This window comes from Syngnathus floridae, chromosome 10 (genome assembly GCF_059516105.1).
Source record: "Syngnathus floridae isolate MCC-2025c chromosome 10, RoL_Sflo_1.0, whole genome shotgun sequence".
In the NCBI taxonomy this organism is placed as follows: Eukaryota; Metazoa; Chordata; class Actinopteri; order Syngnathiformes; family Syngnathidae; genus Syngnathus; species Syngnathus floridae.
This window is the reverse complement of record NC_142422.1, coordinates 10917062-10937771: the sequence shown is the minus strand read 5'-3', so window position 1 is coordinate 10937771 and position 20710 is coordinate 10917062. Positions and strand designations below refer to the sequence as shown.

The 20710-nt window shown below is 42.8% G+C and overlaps 1 protein-coding gene and 1 long non-coding RNA gene across 8 annotated transcripts in view; one reads left to right on the top strand and one right to left on the bottom strand.

Annotated features, from left to right (window-relative positions):
• The window catches only part of iglon5 (IgLON family member 5), a 92026-nt gene extending 73369 nt beyond the window's left edge, over window positions 1-18657 (top strand). For all 7 annotated transcript variants that reach the window (XM_088388137.1, XM_088388138.1, XM_088388136.1 and 4 more), the window contains 7 exons: window positions 4570-4648; window positions 7009-7241; window positions 9490-9609; window positions 13935-14066; window positions 14165-14285; window positions 15071-15222; window positions 16293-18657. In XM_088388137.1, the coding sequence (XP_088244263.1) occupies window positions 4570-4648; window positions 7009-7241; window positions 9490-9609; window positions 13935-14066; window positions 14165-14285; window positions 15071-15222; window positions 16293-16396 (941 nt within the window). In that variant the 3' untranslated portion in view covers window positions 16397-18657. The remainder of the gene's footprint in view (window positions 1-4569; window positions 4649-7008; window positions 7242-9489; window positions 9610-13934; window positions 14067-14164; window positions 14286-15070; window positions 15223-16292) is intronic.
• Window positions 2992-10032, bottom strand: LOC148392351 (uncharacterized). Its single transcript, XR_015861066.1, has 3 exons — window positions 9618-10032; window positions 4418-4622; window positions 2992-4335 (listed from the first exon to the last, which is right to left on the bottom strand). It is a non-coding gene; the product is annotated as an uncharacterized LOC148392351 (long non-coding RNA).
• Window positions 18658-20710: the final 2053 nt, after the last annotated feature.

The window sequence follows — 20710 nt, the reverse complement described above, 5'->3', positions numbered from 1 at the left end:
CGGAATGGTGGCCAACAAATGCGACGGAGAGTACATTTTGTCCGCTCGCTCGCTCAACGATACTTTTATTTTTCTGACAATTTTATGTTTTGACTCCCCACCGTTAATATTTAATGACATCACTGCTTCATTTTGAAAATAAGAACACCTTTGCTATCGTCCAGATTTCACCAGCAAATATACACGGCGTGGATTAGCAAGTGGATGCAGCAGCGTAATGGGATGACACGAGCAAGAGACGGGATATCGGTGCCAGTTAATGTTTAATCCTGCACCTCTCCAACACCTCGCCTCCTGGCCGCGGCTTCTCGCGTCTGATAATCCTCGTGCCTCCTCCTTGTATCATCGGGGTGCCTGTGTAAATATTTAATTGGCTGCAGCACGCCGCTCTTAATTATGCGGGCGCATGGGCGCACTGCTCGGTGCTGTGTTGACGGCAAAATCAACACTGATTTGATGTAGTTTTTGTAGACGAGACTTGCGATCATATGACAAAATACAGATCAAAGTCCACTAGAGAAGAAAATCTGGAGCTATGTTAAATTGTGTCATTCATCCTAGATATTGAATAAGACTCCAATCCAGATTCAATTCTGCCATGATACGATTGGTGATTTTTTTATTTTATTTTTTCCAAAGTCAGGCTAGTTTCAGGACCACATGTTGACACAGACCAAATTCAATCCAGATTCAAATCCACATTAACGAATTCTGAATGTGTGACCACTGTGTTCTGAGCTCTGCGGGATCCCATTTTCTGCATTCAGATCGTGCGTAGGTGTCACAAGGGTAAAACATTTTCTGTCCGTTCATTTCCTGCTGTTGTGAGTGATGCAGGAAGTTAACCGCCAAATCTTTGCTGATAACTGTCAAGATCTGAAATACGACTCAGATTTGGTGCACTTGTTCTCCATTCTCTTTCATGTCCTGTCATCCTCCTTCATTTGCTGCAACTTTAATTTTCCGGACACGCCTGTAAAAGCAATTTCAGCCTGCATTAAAATGCATGATTGTCATGTTTTTTTATTTTATTATTACGGCCTTCTCTGTTTCCCCATTTGAAATCCGATCGTGCATTCAGAGGAAGTCATCCTCTTCTTTATTGTGTGTGAGTGAGTGTGATTGTCAAGGGCAATGCAAAATAGATGAGCAGCACAAAGGAAGACGCCGGGGCTAAAGTCGCACAGCTCAATAGAGCACCGCTCACAAGTGTCTGCCGCTAGCGAGTGCAATTACAAACACAGCGCATGTAAAAGTCAAGAGAATACAAATCACATAATAGACGCCCGCTTCCGCGCCGCTTTCACGACACACACACGCCGACACGCAAAATGTCCCTGTTGAAGGCTATTACCTGAAAGTCTGCGTATAAACCTGCACTATCACCAAAAAAAGGTTATCCTCTAATGTGTTGCACCAAATGCACGTGTAATCCCTCAATGTCCTTTAAATGTTATCCTCACCAAGAATGACCTGGCGGGCAGACAAATGAAGGCAGGTGGTCACAAAGAGACAGGAGAGCAGGTCATAGCAAGGACAAGAGAGAATAGCAACCGGGGCAGGCTATTTTTTTTTAATGTGCCACCAAATGGGCCATTAGATTAATTTTCTTGCAAAGGGTACATTTTGATCCAACTCATAAGAAAACCTTGTTGGTTGAAATGATAAAGCCTGGCGAGTTTTTTTTTTTTTTTGGACGTACAACTCTTTTTTTTGTCAACTCACTGCATTACTGGACAAAAAAATAGCAGGGAAAACGACAAGCCGCTCCCATCAAAAACAATGGCATTAAGTGGCGTCAAAAAAAATGGAATAGTGACAGAAAGTCTATGCCAATACTTCTTTTTCAACAAGACCTAAAATATATTTTGAGTGGCAAAACTTAATGGTAGCATTTTGCCTCTGTATTGCACCTCCTGTCTTCCCTAAATATATGAAACAAAGTGTTGTTGATGCTGCCACTGTGAAGGAGACTCATCCCTGCTGCTTTGGCTCACCGATCCGAGCGTGACGAGCATGCAACACATTGTGTGTGAGTGTTTTGGGGTTTGTGTGTATGTGTGTGTTGACCCGGTTGTTGTGTTGTGGGAGCACCGTGCAGGTTTTGGCATGCTGGGTGCCAATCGAGCTGTGAAAATAGCAATTGAGTAGGGAAATGGGGAATAGCACCTCGCCGCTATGTAACCTCGCTGTGCATGTGTCACTCATTCAATCCAAATGTACATGTGTGTGTGTGTGTGTGTGGGGGGGGGGGGTGCGCGTGCGCAGCGACAGGATGGGAAAAGCCCCGTTCCTTTCCCGTCTTGGTATGTAGGCTATCTGAAAGCGTGTCACAGCCGTATCCGAGCCCCCAGCTCTTGGAGTGAATAGAATTAACCCAAATAAAGCGGGCTGTGTAGCACATGAAAAGGACCCACGACTCTCGGAGCCCGGCGGGTGGGGATGGAGCGTAACCGTTTGGCACCCCCAAACAAAGTAAATCATAAATAAAGCAAAGTTTGTCACACTTTTGGAAATCCTTTTGGAACTCGTATGGATTGCTGGTGTAATTTTTAGGGTGGACAATAGCAATCTGGTCAAAGTTTATTCTGGAATAGTTTTATGAAAATGGATTGAAATTGTTGCAATAAGCATGCCAGGCCAGTAGTTGGCAGTGTGGTTAAGGCTTTTTTTGTTTAGCTTCTACTGAGTTTTTTCAATTGTATGTAAGAGAGGAAGTTATTTTAAAAGTAAAATACCATATCACTATGTTTCAATAAAACAACTTTTTACCCTAAAACGCTAACATTGAATATGACTGAAGTGGAATGATCTAGTGCACAGGTTTCAAAGTCAAGGCCCAGGGGCCAGATATGACTCGCCACATCACTGTATAAGGCCCGCGAAGACAAATTGTGCATCAAATTCATGTGTCATTACTAGAATTGAAAATCGTCTTAACTTTTAATAATATCTTTTTTTTTTTAAATATTTGACCAGTTTTTACTCGTCTGATTTGAAAACGGGTTATTTGTCAGTTTGTTTTGGAGCTTTTACTGTATATAATATGAGGTGCTCATACATTTATTTGGGTTGACAGTCATAATGGCCCTCCGAAAGAAGCGATGACTACAATGCGGCCCGCGAAAAAAATGAGTTTGACACCCCTGACTTAGTGTTTCGATGTTTCCATCAGTCGAAAAACTTCAAACATTTACGTGAAAACTCAAATGTAATGAAATATAAACATTACACTCTTATGGGGTTTCCGATAGATTTTTGGAGGACTAAAACACTAAAGTGTAAGTTCTTGACACTTTGAGAACTTTTTTTCAGCGTTGGCATAGCAGGCCCTAAAAAGGCTATCAAGGAAACAAGCTAACTAGGTCAATAGCATTCAGCGTTAGCGTTTGAATGAACACTCTTGAATAAAATGGCGGGCGAGCAGACCTGTGCATTTGTGAATTCTTCCCGTCACCTCCACGCACAGCATCATTTGTCTTGATGAAATGATAAACGCGTCGGTACTTGACTTCAATTCCCGCCCGCTTAGCGGGGCGACCACGCCAAAAAGAAAACGCGTCGCTCCGCAATGGACCGCAAATGTTGGACGGCTCTGAAACGCGCCAGCTTTCTCCTTCTTTTATGAAGATGAATTGATGAAAACTCCAACCGGCTGGTATATTGAGGTCAGCGTTTGCTAGCTAGTTGAGCACATTGCCTTGGTTGGTGCTGTCAGGATTGGAGAAAAAAAACCTGGAGTGGCAGACAGGCATGAAAAGCAGATCTTTGTTTATCTTTATTTGCACTTCTGCCAAGTTAGGGAAAAATTAGCTTTTTTTTTTTGCTCCAACCGAATGTCCAGCACAAATCACATTTTCTCTTTAACAAATGGCTCTCGGGATGTGTCAGTGTTTCTTCTTGTCCAATTGAGTGTGTGTGTGTGTGTGTGTGTGTTTGTGTGTGTGTGTTCCTTCTGTTACCGTCGGTTCATTTCACGGTCCGGCACCTCTGCATGAATCCTTTTCCTTGGGCTCATTATCAGTGATGTTCAACGAACATCCTGGCAGAATGCAGAGAGGTCGCGTGGAAGCAAAAATGATTATTCCGGCGGGCACAAGGAGGGTCAACGGCGACATGGTGCCTTTTTATTTTTTTTACAAATTTTGTTTAGCGTATTCATTATTTTGACATGCATAAATGAGAAGGCAGAATGGGAGCAGAGAGCCTAATTTAAGGAAGCGCCGACGGAACTGTTGATTTTGGGAGTTCATTTACTTGAGTTGACAGTTTTGGTTCACAGTGGATACTCGTCAAACTCAGGCCCGGGGGTCAAATCTGGCCCGTTTATATGACCTGCGAGAGCAAATCTTGTTCATCAATTTTCACAATACTTGCTAAAATCTACCAAAATTGAAAATTTGACTTTGCCACCTACCGGCACAGCACGTACAGCGCAGCTTTTTCAGACCACCTCGATGCCAGCAGCCTTTTTCTTACGCTCGCTCATCAGTCGCACGAACATCTGCCCGCCCGTCTGTTGCTGTCGTTTAATTCTCACGGGACTCTCCCCTCGTCTGTTCTTGGCAGGCTCCAGTGTGCACGGAGCAGAATTTGGGCACCTGCCGGACAACATTACGGTTCTAGAAGGCGAGAACGTCACTTTGAGGTGAGTCGTGATCCTCTGCACCTGCGCCTGCTAATTACATTTGAAAAACCTGTTTGTCTTTCTTTGTGCACACACACACACACACACACACACACACACACACACACACACACCTGTCACACCAAATGCAAACGGATCACTGTCTCTGGTTCAGATCTTTAAACAATAATCATGTCACAAGAATCCCCAAAAGGACATCATCCTCCCTGTTACAGTGGCAACAGTAAGTATTATCCCAAAGCCCCTCAGAATCAATATTGGCTTGAACGCAAATCTTTATCCGCCCTCGTTCGTGGTAGCCCAAAGATGCTCTTAATCTATTGAATTTCCTGGAATCCTGCTCACCTTGAGGTCTTTTTTTTTTTCTCAAACAATCGATGTCACCTGTTTTTTTTTTTTTACTGTTTACAACTTTGCAGTTCCTCTCGGGAGACACATTAAAAATATTTTTTTGTGTGTCTGCTTTTGTTACACAGTCAGGTTGAGGTTGAAGGAAGTTGAACATCTATTTGGGTCAGCAACGTTTGCTTATTTGTTGCTTAATCCCCCCCCCCATGCAATTGGAGGGCAGACAGTTAGGAAAGTATTCTTAGACTCAAATGACTCCCAGTGTAGCATTTCTCATCAGGTCTTTATGACTTCACGAGCGGCAATAAAACGGCCTATTTTGTAATCAAAAGTGTGTACGTACTCGCCGGACAGCCCGCGGCTGACAACAAAATACAAAAGCACTTTATAAATAAACTTCCACTTGAATGTAAATCACTTTTTTTTTCTTCTTTTTTTTTGCCCATGTGGCTTGAGTCGGGTATTCTTTTTATTCTGTTCTGCTCCAGACGATGCCGTTTGATGCGGGCCATTAAGACGAAGCCACATTTGATGTTATTACGCTTCTGATTTCCTCCGGGCTCCAAGTGCTGCGGCAGCAGAAGAAGCAGCAGCAGCAGACGTGATTAAGTTTAAAATTAGATTAATACGTCATTTGTACACAGATTTTGTCATTTTTATAACGGAATTACTTGCACTGAACCTTGTCTGTGCATCTGCGTGACAAATGTCAGCTTAGACACTATTTATGTTGAAGGAAGTTTTTTTTTTTTTTTGGGTGGGGTGTGGTATGGGATTGGTATTTATTTAATTTTTTTCATGTTGCTATTCCATTACTACAGAAGTGTGGAACTGTAAGTTCCAAAGTACTTATAAATAGTTGTACTTGCAAATGCATTTCAAGTTATTTATAGACAAAATGCTTTTTTTAAAAGCACCTATATTATAAATGCTTTTTTAAAAGCACCTTTATTATACGAATATTATACCACTACATTTGCACATTTAGTGAGCAGTTTATGTATAGTGTGTATGCATTAAACTGCTCCTGGTGGCCAAGGACAGTCAACTTGGGGGCCGGACAATTATGGAATCCAGTCATGGGCCGGATTGGACCTTATGGAGTGCCAGATTCAGCCCACGGGCTGCCAGTTGATGATCCCTGACAGAACGTTACTCATCAGTGTTGCATGAGGACGCTTGTGAATAGGCGAGCGGAGGCGGCACAACGAGAATCATGTACTATTCAAGGATCATCTTTTTTTTTTTTTTTTTTAAATAATATACTATTCAAGGATCTTTTTTTTTCTTTTCTAAGTCAAGCCAAACACTTTTTGCGTTGCGTGTTATGAAAACACTCGAGGGGGGATGCAGTCGACGTCTGTCAGTGTCGTCGTCGGTTGGAACACACGGCCGCCGACGCAAAGCGGAGAACAACTCAAGGCCGACAGGAAGCATAGTGAATTCTTGTGTTTATTTAACGAGAAGTAGACGCAGGAGAGAAAAAAGGCTTGACAAGATTGAACAAACAAAGAGCGAGACACAGGTGGGAAGAAGGCAGGCAAGGGCAGACGAGAAACTACGCACGAGGGAGCTGGCATGGCTGACAAGGCAAGGCGATCGAAAAACAGCCAGGGGAAAGAAAAAAACCCTGTCACATTCGAGAAACATGAGAATATAGCAATGTAACGTAACAAGAAATCCTGAAAGTTGTGCAGCAAGCTGAAAATTGCTACTGAAAGAGCGCAGACTTGAAAGAAACATCGGTTCATATATGCTCTACTTTCTTTTAAATTTCATTTTGGATTTATTTTACATTAATTTATTTTTTCAACCATCCAATAATCGTCCTTAAAATAGCGGAATGTGGCACTGCCACCTACTGTTGTGGATATGCAATTACATTCATAATACAATAATACTAATAATGCTAATAGGGGTAATAATTATAATGATGATAATAATATAACACCATTTGGAAATCACTGTCCCTATTGATTTGCCTCACATTTTCCCGCCCTTTGTCTCGGCAGGTGTCAGATCAATGAGGAGGTGACGCACAAGGCCTGGCTGAACCGTTCCAACATTCTTTTCACGGGCACCGACAAGTGGTCGCTGGACAAGCGTGTCACGCTGGTCAATAGCAACAACAGCGACTTCTCAGTCCACATCGACAAGGTGCAAGTAAGCGACGAGGGGCCCTATACGTGCACCTTCCAGGCAAACAACAAACCGCGCATCGCCCATGTCTACCTCATCGTGCAAGGTCAGAATGATGGATTTTTTCACTTGATGGGTCGCAATTTTCGTTTTTTCTGGGATTTTGGTGAGATATTACCACAACAAACTCACAATGATGAACGTGCATAGTTGTGATAGTCACAACAGAGAGCACATCTCGAGTTTCACTTAAACAGAAGTAGCAATGCTAAGCTAGCATTAGCACTGATAACAATCGGATGTTAGCCACAACTGCAACGTTGCTAGCATGACTTATTTGTTACTCTGCCACTAGTTTGAAGTCCTAGCAAATTGGACGAACGTATTTTACGGACTATAAGGCGCACCTAAAAACCTAAAATTTTCTCAAAAGCTGGCAGTGCTCCTTATAGTCCGGTGCGCCTTATATGTGGACCAAATTCCTAAATTTCAACTGGCCCGAAGCATTGTGTCATGAAATCAATCATAAGCGGCCCGTTGAAGACTATAAATCATGAATCAAAAAGACTACGGATCGTTATTTTGTGATTATAAAGTAATTTGTTGCGTCTGAAGTTGAAATAAAAAAGATAAAATGATTTGATTTGGATTAAAAATCTGACATGATGCATTAATTGTGCGCCTTATAGTCTGGTGCGCCTTATATAAGGACAAAGTTTGAAAATGAGCCATTCATTGAACGTGCGCCTTATTGTCCGGTGCACCTTATAGTCCGGAAAATACGGTATTTTTTATTGTGGCTATTCTACCATAGTTTCAGATTCTCACCCTCAAGGTGAAAAATATTCCGATCTGCCGCTCGCAGTTCTAGATCAAGGTCATCCTCGCTCTGATTTCTGCTCCCAACCGTCACATCTGCTAAATGACTTAATGACGCATTTGTTGGCCGCGATTGACGCCTGACACCGCGGAAGCAATCAGCAGGTTTTTATGGGTGACTCAATGTGCCTTTTCCTGTTAAATCACGGCTAAATGCACGATCAACAACCGACAAACCCTCGTGACAATTTTGCATGCGAGCAAAGTCATACGTATGAATGAATCGGCGCTTCATTACGACTCGCGCTAAGCGGCAAAGGTAAATATAAGCCAAAAGCGCAGGTGGTGGCTGACAAAGTGGACGGATGAGAGCATTTTCTCACTTCCCCGCCACAGAATCTGTCGACTTGTTTGTCTTGATTTGGGAAGTCAGACAGATTAGACGCGAGCTGACAGGCGCGCGGAGGCTTGACGGCATCTGCTCGGAAAAGTGCCGCAGAAGGCGCAGTGATTGCTGATTAGCGGCGAGAAAGGAAAGCGAGCTGACATTTGAACTCGACTGTATATCCTTTAAAGAACGAGCCAGACATTTTGTAACTGAAGCCACACACTCTGCTCTGTATCATATTCATAATTACATAATTATGACCCTTGAGTAAACACTTCTTATTGTCAGCTCATTACACGTTACTCTCGTTCTGAAAAATGTTTAGACCCCTCCTGGTGTCCAGATAACGCTGAAAACCAATTGGGTTCTTCTTTCTCACTAAGTCTGAACTGAGAATTCATATCGACACGAGTGGGGAAAAAAAACATTTACTGAATTGACTCACTCTCCGCTAAGCTGAGCTAAGCTAACTAAAAACTCACCGTGCATCTGTTCTCCTTTGAAATCAACAGAATTCTTATACTAACAGCTTAAAAGAAAATCATAATCACTCTAAAAGAACAGGATGTGTTTGTGGCTGACAGGTGGCAGAGAGCTGCTGACTGAAGCGCTTTTAGCCAACTGCAGCCAAGCAAGCAAACAATCTTGTCTGGAGGGTCCAAATGTTGCATGGACCAACATACGCGCACGACATCCATACATTTATATTTATGTGTTTGTATTGCTGAGTGCTGCAACTGTAGTGCGTGTTTATTGTGCCGCCGCCGCCGCCGTCGGCAAGCGAAACGAGAGCAATGGCAGGAGCCAAGCTCATTAAAAACAATGATAATGGCCCGTTTAAATTCAAGGGCCGTCTCGTTATCAATTTAAGTATGAGCCGAAGTGCTGAACGCTCTGCAGCAGTTAATCGGGTTTGTTGTTGCCCGGTCACTGGATCAAGAAGAAATTGACACTCTTGATCAAGTCTTCGTAGAAAAACTACAAAATGTTAGCATGCGGCGCTAGTTTGTCCTATTGACACCAAATACGTACACTTCCTACAAACCGGTTTTCGATTCTCATTCTAGTTTGTACTTGAAATCGTAACTGCGTACGGTGATGGTGGTTTTTGTTTTGTCTCGTAAAATATGCATTTATATTTTCACAGTGCCGGCCAGAATCGTCAACATCTCCACAGACGTGTCTGTGAACGAGGGCGAGAACGTCAACCTCTTCTGTCTGGCCGTGGGTCGGCCCGAGCCAACCGTCACCTGGAAGGATCAGAAATGTGCGTACCTTTTTATTCTTTTCCTCGTCTCTTTCTTTCTTTCTTTTTTACGGCAGTTCCGGCATTAAGCCTCAATCAGCATTCGGCTCTTCATCCGGTGTCATCATCCTTAAAAGGCAGCTGCTAAGTCTGGCCTCTTGCATCTTTAAAATGGGCTGTGTTGTATTTTGCCCGCGTCCTGGTATTTTGTCTCAAATAACCGCTCATTAGCTGTGATTATCCCCGTCGCGCCTCCCGTAATCATCGGCATCTGTCTTCATTGGGGGTCCCACGTCAAGCGGCGTGGTGCTGCCAAATGACGCTAACCGCCACTTTTGGAGCTTCATAGGAGGCTATTTTTAGCCCCCCACCCACCAGCCCCCACCTCCATGATTCTGGGTGGTCAGTACGTGCAGTCTGATTAGATTTGATCAGGACTGAATGTAATGCCTCCTTAGTCTGTCATCATTAATGTTGGTCGCCGAGTTAGCATCACAGAACCTCTTTCAGCTGTAATGATGCTTTGCTGTCATCTGTTCAGTGCAATAAAATATAGCACCGGCCTTTGTTCCACCGTCATTTCAAGTCTATTTTTACCACCGCCAACGACGTCTTGTTAAATCTTGTTCATCAAGAGTGCCACATATACAGAATGGCAGCCGGTAGAATGCAGACGTCTGCATGAGCCTGACTTTTGATATTTGAGGAGTTAGAGGAAAGTTAGAATATTTACAATAGTGAAAACAAAGGCCAGATGTTCACCAAATAAATTCAACCAAAAAAAAGTGATAGTTGAAATAAATACATTGCCATGAGCTGAGTTTTTGATGACTTTATTTTGATTAGATTTACTTTTTGTTGCATTTTATTCCCAACTTTTCTTATTTTTAGTCAATTCTCATCCTGTTTTATTTCTTTTCTTCAGTCTTCTGCTCCATCGTTACGACGTGCGTGCGAGTCCACGAGAAGGCGAGGCTTATTTTCTTTAACTTGTCTAACATTTTATCAAGTGCGATAATTAGCCATTTGCCTCAGAGCCGAGGAGAAAAAAGAAAAGTTTCGAGCAGAGCCTGCTTTTAATTCCGCACCAGCAGCGGATGAGATGCAGCGAGAGCAGCGGTGCACTGTAGATCACTGGGACAAGCAGTAGTAAATAGGTCAGTGTGTACAACCACTGAACTCGGTGTAATTAGACTCTTAGGGCAAAGGATGCGCACCCTACCGTCCTCTGCTGCTTGCACATAGATTCCCTGCCGATGATGCTCACTGCAAATGTCAGCACTTAAGTTCCTTTGGAACGTAGCAAATTCCCCGCGAAAAATACTCAATCTGTCAAAGCAAAGCATTGTTAGCATGTCACCGAACAGTTTTGTGTTGGATCCCGACTTGCTTCAAGCAGTTTTTTTGTATCAAAATTTTGCCTTGAGTTCAATTGCTTCCATGACTACACTCACAAATCAAAACATTCATCTGAAATTGTGTTTCGCATTGAAATTAATGGAAAAACTATTCATGAGTTTTAGCCTCTAACTACTACATTTTCTTTCTGAATTTTTTTTCCTTATTTTATTTATGCATTGTTTGATGTTGTTTATTGAAGAATATTCATACATATGTATTACATGATGTCCATTGGTCAGTATGGCTGCCTGTGTCCAACTTCTGGAGAATCTACTCGTGCATACACACGCACGTACACACGTACACGCTCACAGGCGGCGAGCATTTGTTCCCGCTTGCAGGCCCATGGCATTTCTCCTCTGTCAGCAATAATCTTCCTCCCCTCTCGCCGTCCCCCTCACCGACTCCCCCCCCCACAACTCATCAGCTCTCTGGAGATAGCGACCGCATTGCTATTCCGATAGAGTGTCTGCAACCAAGCATCAATTGCCTATGACTAGAGGGGCTAGTGAAGGCGAAAGAAGGGTGGACATGCCCGGAGAGACAGCAAAGAACTACCAGACATCACTTGCTATTATTCAGTGGCTTCATTGAAAAACAACAGGCAGGCTGTGTATGGATCTGCTAGTGTACATCAGGAGTTCCTAAAGTTTTTGGAGAAAATTTTGGTCATCAAACACAAAGATCTCATCTAAGGCATCCCTGACCTGCATGCGTAGATGAGGTCTCTCTCTTTCTCCAGCTTATCACTTGACACGCCATCACTTAAAATGGGCACAAGAAGGAATGCGTGTCGCTGATAGCCGATGAACGTTTTGCCGGAGCGAGATTCGCTCGCCCCGTCGAGGAGATTGGCGGCCCCCGTGAGCGGAGGCAAAAAACAAAGCAGTTTTTGAAAAATGGGTGCACTCGAGCAGAACGTAGCAAAGTGTCCTCGTGAGGAAGACGAGCAGGCGAGTCCATCAACGTCCTCAACAAAAAGGGCGACTCAAAGCGTTCAACATACAGTTTGTCATAGAAGTGAAACTGTTGATTGTTCTGATTAAAAAGATGAGAATGCTGAAGTTAGGAGAGTAAACATTTGGATGATGAAGACTTTTATGATGGCGACCCCGTAGCCTAGTTTGAGTTTTTGCCTTCATTCTAAAAACAAAATCCGTTTCAATGACAATCTACTTCAATACTTTTCAGCTCTCTGCTTTGTTAGCGGAATGTGAAAGACAAGAGGTGCTGAGAGCTCAAGTGATCTTCACTGGCTCAAAGTGCCGGAAAACGCTGTGTATTGCCGAACCTCGGCAAACCTCCTTTCACTTTCATCCTCGCCGCCTCCTCTCCAGGTGGTCAGGAGTCAAGCTCCTTCCAAAGCTCCTAAGTGCTTGATGGAGTTGTATTTTTATCCAGCATTGTAGCGGTGCCTGCCTGCTGGCTGCAGTCAGATATCATCATCATTACTTGTCGCCCTCTTTGCAGTTTCAACAGCTTCTCTTCTGGGGAGACTTTTTGCAAGATTTTATTTCCAGCCCAATAGGTGCAGGTTCAAATTGGGGTTAAGGGTTTTTGCTCTTCCTTAGAGAATCGGTGACACACACAGTCAGGAATGGCATGTTTACCCTCTTCTAAAGGAAATGTAGGATTGTTGATCGACCTTCAGGTTAAAGTCTGGCTTTCAAATACGCCGCAGTGTTCCCTGACAAATACCGTCAGAAGTAGGATATAGCCCCAAGGCCAATCTGAAGGACCCATTTGATTGTTGAATTCAACCCAATATTTTTTTCTTTTTTTTTTTCATTCTAAGATTAGAATTCAATGACGACTATCTACACATTTGATTTAGCGTTTGATGACAAATGGCGCCAGAAGTTAACGAATGAAAACTGCAGGGGCCCCCAAATTGAGCCCTGTGGAACACCATACAACAGTGGGGCTTAGTGGGACTCAGAGCCACCAAAGGCTAACACAAAAAGTCCTTCGCTCAGATCTGGATTGAGGGCACACTAAACTCAAACTTCCGACAAATGGTATCAGAAGTTAAATACTTGGTCCCAAGATCATCTTTTCCCGGTATCATATAATCATGTATGTGTTTCATCCTCTTGTATGACCCATTATGTTTTCCTCACATCCCCTTTTCCCCCCGACTGCGGTTTCTCAGCATGTGTGCCCCAAATCCGTCTTTCCTCCCGCTTCTGTCGCCAGTGATGTCACACACAGGCGCCACGTCGACGTGACTAATGCAACCAGTGATCAGCACCGCACCGAGCCTGTCAGGCAGCACCGAAAGCCTCGCCTTCCTTTCCCGCGTGTCCCCCAAATCGTCTTCTCCCGCTCGGCACCGGCGCAAATAATCCTGCCGTCTCTAATCTTCAATTAGAGGCGGCGTGATAATCTCTGACGTGAATAATAGCGCCGTTTAGCGTGGATTTGTGTGTGCGTGTGTGTGTGTAGCGAGGAATCCGCCTGTGTGTTTTGCTGATTGACAGTGACAATTCAGAAGCAGGATTTCCTTGTCATAGATGACATACGACATTTCGTTCTGTAGGTTGCTCCTCTTTAATGGGAAGAGAAAGTTTTGTGATCGAGCATATCACTCACTAAGCCACGCCCCCTTCTTCACCATCCTTGAGCAAGACTGACATCATTCGGTTGTTGAGGCTACCAGGAATTTGTCAAAGTAAAGTTTAAAATGTCAGACCACACTAGTGATGTTAACCGTTAGCATGTCAATGACAATTTGTATTGTTTGTTTGCATTAAGTTAAAGTGGACTCTCCTAAACACAATTGAGCTCGTTTAAAATATGCAACATCTTTGTTTAGTTTGATTTGGCAACTAAACATTTCAATGAGCAGTAAAATATGTTTTTAAGAAATCAATAAATATTCTCGTCCGTATGTCGACAGAAATACCACAATCTTTTTGTGTCTGTGTTCCACGTGTGGCCACTAGACGGTCTTGTAAGCGAGGGCGAGTTCCTGGACATCACGGAGATCAAGCGCCAGCAGGCCGAGGACTACGAGTGTATCACCCACAACGGCGTGGCCCCGCCTAATCAGCGCAAGGTCAAAGTCACGGTCAACTGTGAGTACGCCCCCCCCCCCTCGTCAGACCATTGTCATCCAATCACATGACTCCAAGCTTTGTCTGCTTTTTTTGTTCATTTGTTTTCCGCCCACAAGACCCGCCCACCATTACTGACATGAAGAACATGCCCGCACACTTGGGGAAGACGGCCATCCTGCGTTGCGAAGCCATGGCCGTGCCCCCCGCCTCTTTCGAGTGGTACCGGGATGATCACAGGTGAGAATAGGTCACCGGAAAATAAAAGTCAAAATTGTTGAAAAAAAAACTGAAATAATAAATTTCGCCATACAAATAAAATAAATCCTAAATTGTTTTTATTGGATTAACCCTTCTCAAAATGTCAATTGCTTTCCTCTTGAGGAATAGTATAAATTTATTGAAACGAGAAAATGAAGGAATATTCCCCAGCTTTGGTTTGAAAAGCGATCATTGATGGTTTTGCAGGAATTCCTTGTCCTCCTCAATGAGCACAAAGTTTTAAAAAGGTGCCAGTGGCCTCTCAAAGGCTCTTTGGAGCGTAAGGCAACAATTCACACACACTAATGATGACAAAAGTTGTGGCTAATGGCCAACAGCGTGAAACAATGAGGTGAGCAGACCATTTTGTGCACAAGTGGGCCAAGGTCACCGCGTCGCTTTTCTGCCCAGTAATTCCGGCAACCATCTATCAACTCTTCTACTTTAGATTTTGGATTTTTTTTTTCTTCAAAAGGTTACAAGGTAAACAGAAATAATTGATTTTAGGGTCAAACTGTGGCCGTTGTTAAACCTTTATTTAGTGTGAAGGCAACTTTTTTGTTAACCTTTTTTAAAATTTTTGATTAAATTTACCCATATAAATTAAAAAAAGAAAGTTTTGTGGGGTTTTGATTATTTTACTGTAGCTCTCTGTGACTTTGTAAAACACAACCCCATAGTATAAAATAATAATAAAAAATGTGTGGGCCAAATAATTTGTTGAATTTCTCCATATTCTGTTTTTTTTTTTTTTGTTCTGTCAGGCCCGTGGAGAGCGACAATACCCTGCGGATCAAAAACGAGAAGACGCGCTCGCTTCTGCTCTTCACCAACGTTACGGAGAAGCACTTTGGCAACTACACCTGCTTCGCCACTAACCGTCTGGGGACCTCCAACGCCAGCATGCTGCTATTCCGTACGTTTGTGATTTTTTTTTTCACTCCACTTCCTTATTATGTCTCCCTGCGTCGCCTTCGCCCTCATTAGATGTCATATTTCTCTGGCCCAATCTTCTTTCCCCTCCATTCCCCCCATCAACTCCTCCCGTCCGCGTTCGGCATTAGCGTGGTGAGCGAGTCCTTCATCTCCGGCCGTCTTTCTTCCTCTTTCAGCGTGATCCCAGCCGGTGCCCCTTCAATGACTCACTCTCCTGTCAGGCTCATCCATCTTGCAGCTCCCGCTTTCCCACTAGTGTCAGCCAATCTCTCCATCATCCTCCCCCTCCTTTCCATTCAAATCTGCTCTAGCCATCATAAGAGCGCATTGTACAGTGTATGGTTGTATAGTTCTGTACTAAAAAAATATCAGTGATGTCAACACCAAGGTCATATTAAGTCAGGAGCACGAGATGAAGTATACGATCCAGCTGCTTGCTGTTATTGAATTTTTCTGAAGAGCTCTGGAATAGAGGCTTGGTATTAAGAGTTGACTTAGGCCCGCCGCAAATGACATCACCGGCGTCGTGTTATCGCGCTCCTCCATCCGCGTGGTCTGCGAGCTTGCCTGATGGGCACGTCGTAAGAATCAAGGAGGTTAATTAGCAGTTGTTGCAAGTATGTTGAGGCGAGCCAAGTTAAGCAGTGCTATGCCTCCTCTGGCGTACTCGGAAGATGTTCCTGACATGAGTGTTTTTTTTAATTAGGAATTATTTCTGGTCATTTTGTAAGGTTGTTATTAATAACCATATGTTTGGTTATGGGCATGCTCCTCTCACAAGTTATGATGAACTCCAACACATGATAGAAATAAACAAAATGACTCAAAATAATTCAGTTTAAAATACAAATATATTTTTGTGATGTATTTGTACTCTGAAATGTCAGGCATTATTCGCGCGTGAACTGGATGTTGCAAGCAATTTGCAGCTTTTTTTTTCTTTAAAGTCGTAGTACATTATGCAGCATACCAAGGTTATTGTTCCTGTTGTCCTTTGAGATTTACAAATATTTTCTCTCTTTCCTTCTGTGTTTGACTTTGGTCTTCAAGGACCAGGGGCCATACAAGGTCGAGCGACTGGTCTACAATCGGGCTTAAGCGTCGCCCTCAGCGTTTGGATCTCTCTTTCTGCGGCCATCCTGCTGAAGGTGTAACAATTGGAAACAACCTCTCCCAGCCCCGAAAACGGAGTAGAACGTCCACCCCGACAACAACCCCCATCCCATCCCCACCCCTCTGCCCCTCGACCGAAAGGAATTGAATTCTTTAATTAACGAACCCATCACTGTGAACAAAAAGAATATGCATTGAATCATTGCATCAAAGTGGAGACCCCAACTCGCCCGCCCTCCTACAACACACACTCCCAGCGTCATCTGTGCGTCTCCCACAATGCCTTGCAGATTTGAAACATGATTATTGTGAGCAGTCAGGAAAGTGGCTGTAATACGAAAAGGGATGTAACGTGTATCGATGTACTAATGACTGACCTACAAAGTCTGCCTTATAGAACAGCTGTCCTATTATAGTGGACATGTATGGTAATGTGACCCGTTTAAGGCTACACACACACACACACAAGTATACACACATACACAGACAGTGGTGGTCAAAAGTTTACATATACGCATCATTGGTTTGAATGTTCGTCATTCAGGGCTGTCAGTGATTTGTTGATCAGATCGACCAATGAGATAAAGATGAATTTTTATAGAAAAAAAAACATTTAGATTTAAATCTTAATTCAAATTCATTTGTTGTTGAATCACCGTCATGTATTTCGTGTCAACATGCTAGCAAAAAGGCTACGTGGCTAGATTTCACATGGATTCTAAATTCAAGCTTAAATTTCCACTTCTGTTACTTTCAATTGTGTTAAGTAAGGAGTTTCAAAACAAAATAAATTAAAAAAGTCACCTGAATTGGGCCAATACATATTAGAAGAGTAACAACAAACTAATGTCGCCTAATTGGTGGTATGGCCCTGTTGACTCACGCTGGGAAAATAGAATTGTCCACACAAAATTGTCTGTTTGAGTGCTGGTCGATCAAATGATCTCTAAACGTCGCTAATGTGCATACGTAAACTTTTGAGCACAACTAATCCTAAACATTCTCACTCTGTATAGTGAAACGTAAGGCTTTCTTTCCCATATCCAACCGTGCAGCAGTTGAATCTGCAATGAATGATGTCAAAATGTGCACAAAAATAAAAAGGCCTGGGCGGGGCTTGGCGGCGGCGGACATCTTGTTTCCCCCCCTCCCGTGCCACCACCTGGTCCTTTTCACCCCCTCACCCCGTTTCTCTCCATCCATCTATCCATCCCACTGCCCAGTGTAAATATATGCAGTACATCGGTGGAGGGGCAATTGAGCGCCCGCCCCCACGGCTTTGTTGCTTGTTGATAGCATGTTAGCCCTGTTGTGACTCCATCCATCACCCCCTCCCCTGCCCCTCCAACACCACCACCATCTGTGTCGATTTGACCTCGCTCTTTTTTCTTTATTGGTGTTGCTACTACTACCAATGCTGAAGATGTTAATATGTATTTGAATACCTATGAATAGTAATTCCATGTCAGAAGAGGACAAAAAAATATGATGGTGATAATGGGTCATTTGTTGGGGGAGTGGGTGGGAATTTAGCTGGGGGTGTTAATTTTTTTTATACTTTGAGATGTCTCACACACAACACACACACTGAATATAACTGGGGGGAAAAAAACAAAAAAGGTGTAAAGTTTTCCTATTTTGCCATAACAAGCTTTTTGAAAATACAGTCCAAGGAATTATTATAATTATTATGATTATCATCATTTGTACCACTCAGCTCATCATATACAGCGTACGTATGTGTCCACTTGTCTGAGCATTTTTTGTCAATGGGGAAATAAACCATGTAATAATTTGCCGTCCATGTGGTGTTGTATGGTGGATGAAACGTAATTACCACGAATGGAGAAAAAAAAGTATTTGGAAAGTACCGCAGCAGCTGTATGAATGTGTCCGAGCAGCAATAACCCCGCCCCCTGCCCTCGCCCCCCACCCCTTCCAAAAAACCTGTCCCATCAGTTGTTGTATTGACTTTATGCTGTGAAGTTGGTGGAAGACTTGCTGAAAACGTTGAAATTCACCATTTGTGCATGTTGTTAAAAAAAAGACTAAAAACAAAAAGTACCATTTTGCCACACTGCTGATTTTATTTTATTTTTATTAAATCACGCTACATTTGTGTCTATGTAACGTGTCCTTGATAATGGAAAAACTGGTAAAGAAATGCAGACAAAAAACATATTCCTCAATGTGAGGTGGGGGTGGTGGGGGGGATTACTAGCAAAACAAAAGCACGTTAATGTACGTTGTATGGATGGATTTTAACAAGAAAAAATGATATTAAAAGTTGTTGGCTTTGTCATGGGTCGTAGTGTTTGGGGAGTGAGAGATTAAGGAGACGGGTGGCCATTTTTCTCCACAGGACACGATGAAACAATTCTGTTACAGGGTTACGCAACGTAACATTTAAATAGTACTGATTGTCACACAAGAGTAACATGAAGGTAAATATAAAATAAATAATTAAATTGCATCAAATCGTACACATACTATCCATGATCTAGTCATGGTCTGAAGTGTTCCACAGATTTGAGCCTCCCCCAAGGACTTTGGAAATAGGCGGATGGAAGTGTGCTGTGGTGTTTTGACACCATATCATATGAATAATAAACACAATGTGGCCTATTTTGCGTGTATAAATAAGGATCCTCCAGATCAAGAGCAGGCTAACGCTAATGAGACGTTTGCGGTGCATATGCTGATGAGCAAGCGTTGATGTCGCCCAACTCCAAGGTCCTTTTGAATTGGATTCCAAGGCCGCTTCTGTTTGTTTTCCCCTTTCAGCCGCTTGAATGTATATTCATTTTTATGTTTATCCGCTCTATTTTTTTCCAGAGGATTTCTTGGGATTGTTTCCACGAAGTAGTCGAATAATTACAGCGCTTTGAGTGTTCTTCTCATCCGGCTGCACATGTGCAACCTCTTAATCAATACCTCTGACCGAACGGCTTTCGGGAACGGCGCGGTGGCTGCGCACGCCCAATTGATCATGCGCCCGCAAGAGCGCTCGTAAAACGAGAGAGCATAATTCATCACACCTGATACGAGGCTCCCTTAATTGCACATCGATCGGGCCCCCACCCCCGGAACTCATGCGCACTCGCCAAACAGCAGAAAGAAAAATGACAAATTAATTTTTTTGCAGCTATTTTTGTCTCCCCTTACTCATTTTCTCTTACTCTCACTGCTTGGAAGCTTGATGTATTTTCTTCTTGGAAGTTGTGCATTAGCATTAGCTAAAGTACTACTGTTTTATTTATGAGTGATGGCGCCAGCGCTCTTCTTTATCAACAGCCTAAGAATGGCGTACATTAGCTTAATTGTCCAATGTTTACCAAATATCTTCAGGCTCGTTCATCTCTCATGGGCGCAGTCAATGTTATGAGTCTATTAAGGCCCCGCTCTGCCATTAGCGCCGTTAATGACTGCATTAGCACACACTCAGCTAGATAGCAAAGAACGGCATATACGCGGCCCGTACACACAGTGGCGGTTCTACATTGAATTGGGCGAGACTATATTCCCCCTCCGTTAAAAAAAAAAAAAAAAAACATTTTATTTTGCATAGATGTTTTTCTTTAAAACAGTATATGCGCCAAAATTTTAGAAGAGCAATTGAGATTGATATACTACAATGTAACTCGTATACAAAACATCCCTCCATGAATTTACATTTAAATAAACATGATTTTACAGGCTAAATATTATTAGTATAAATATCATAATATATGAACTTATGTAATAAATAATAATAATATAATAAATGCCATTAATGACAATCTGTCTGTCAAGGAAGGAGGGACGATTATAACATATCCCCAAATTTTATACTTGGCACAGTTTCAGTTATGACACAAAATACAGTTATCACAAAATATAGTTACAATAGCAAATGGCAAATGATCATCTATAAAACTAGTTTCAGATATGAATATTCTGTTTGCTAATTAATGTTAACCCAAGGGAAATAAGTAGGCCTAATAACTGAACACTCTCGTTGCAAAGCACAATCTTATAATCTTACAACTATATCTTGTTTGTCGAGTTAAAACCAAATCATAAATTGCAGCCTATAGGCAAGCAAGCATAAGGGAAGGTAGAAAACTAACTTGACAAAGTTAAGGTCAGTCAGTGTCTTGCTCAAGGACACTTTGTGGTTATCCCCAAACTTAATGATTGAACCTACCACCTTCGACATTACACAGTGCTTCTCAAATAGGGGGGCGCGTGTGACACCACACATGGGAACGTGCTTTTTTGGGGCAACAGTCACTCACTCGGTCGTGAACGGGAAATAGCGTCACTGACTATAGTGTTGGCTCGTGAGTGAACGATTCGTTCAAAAGAAAGAATCT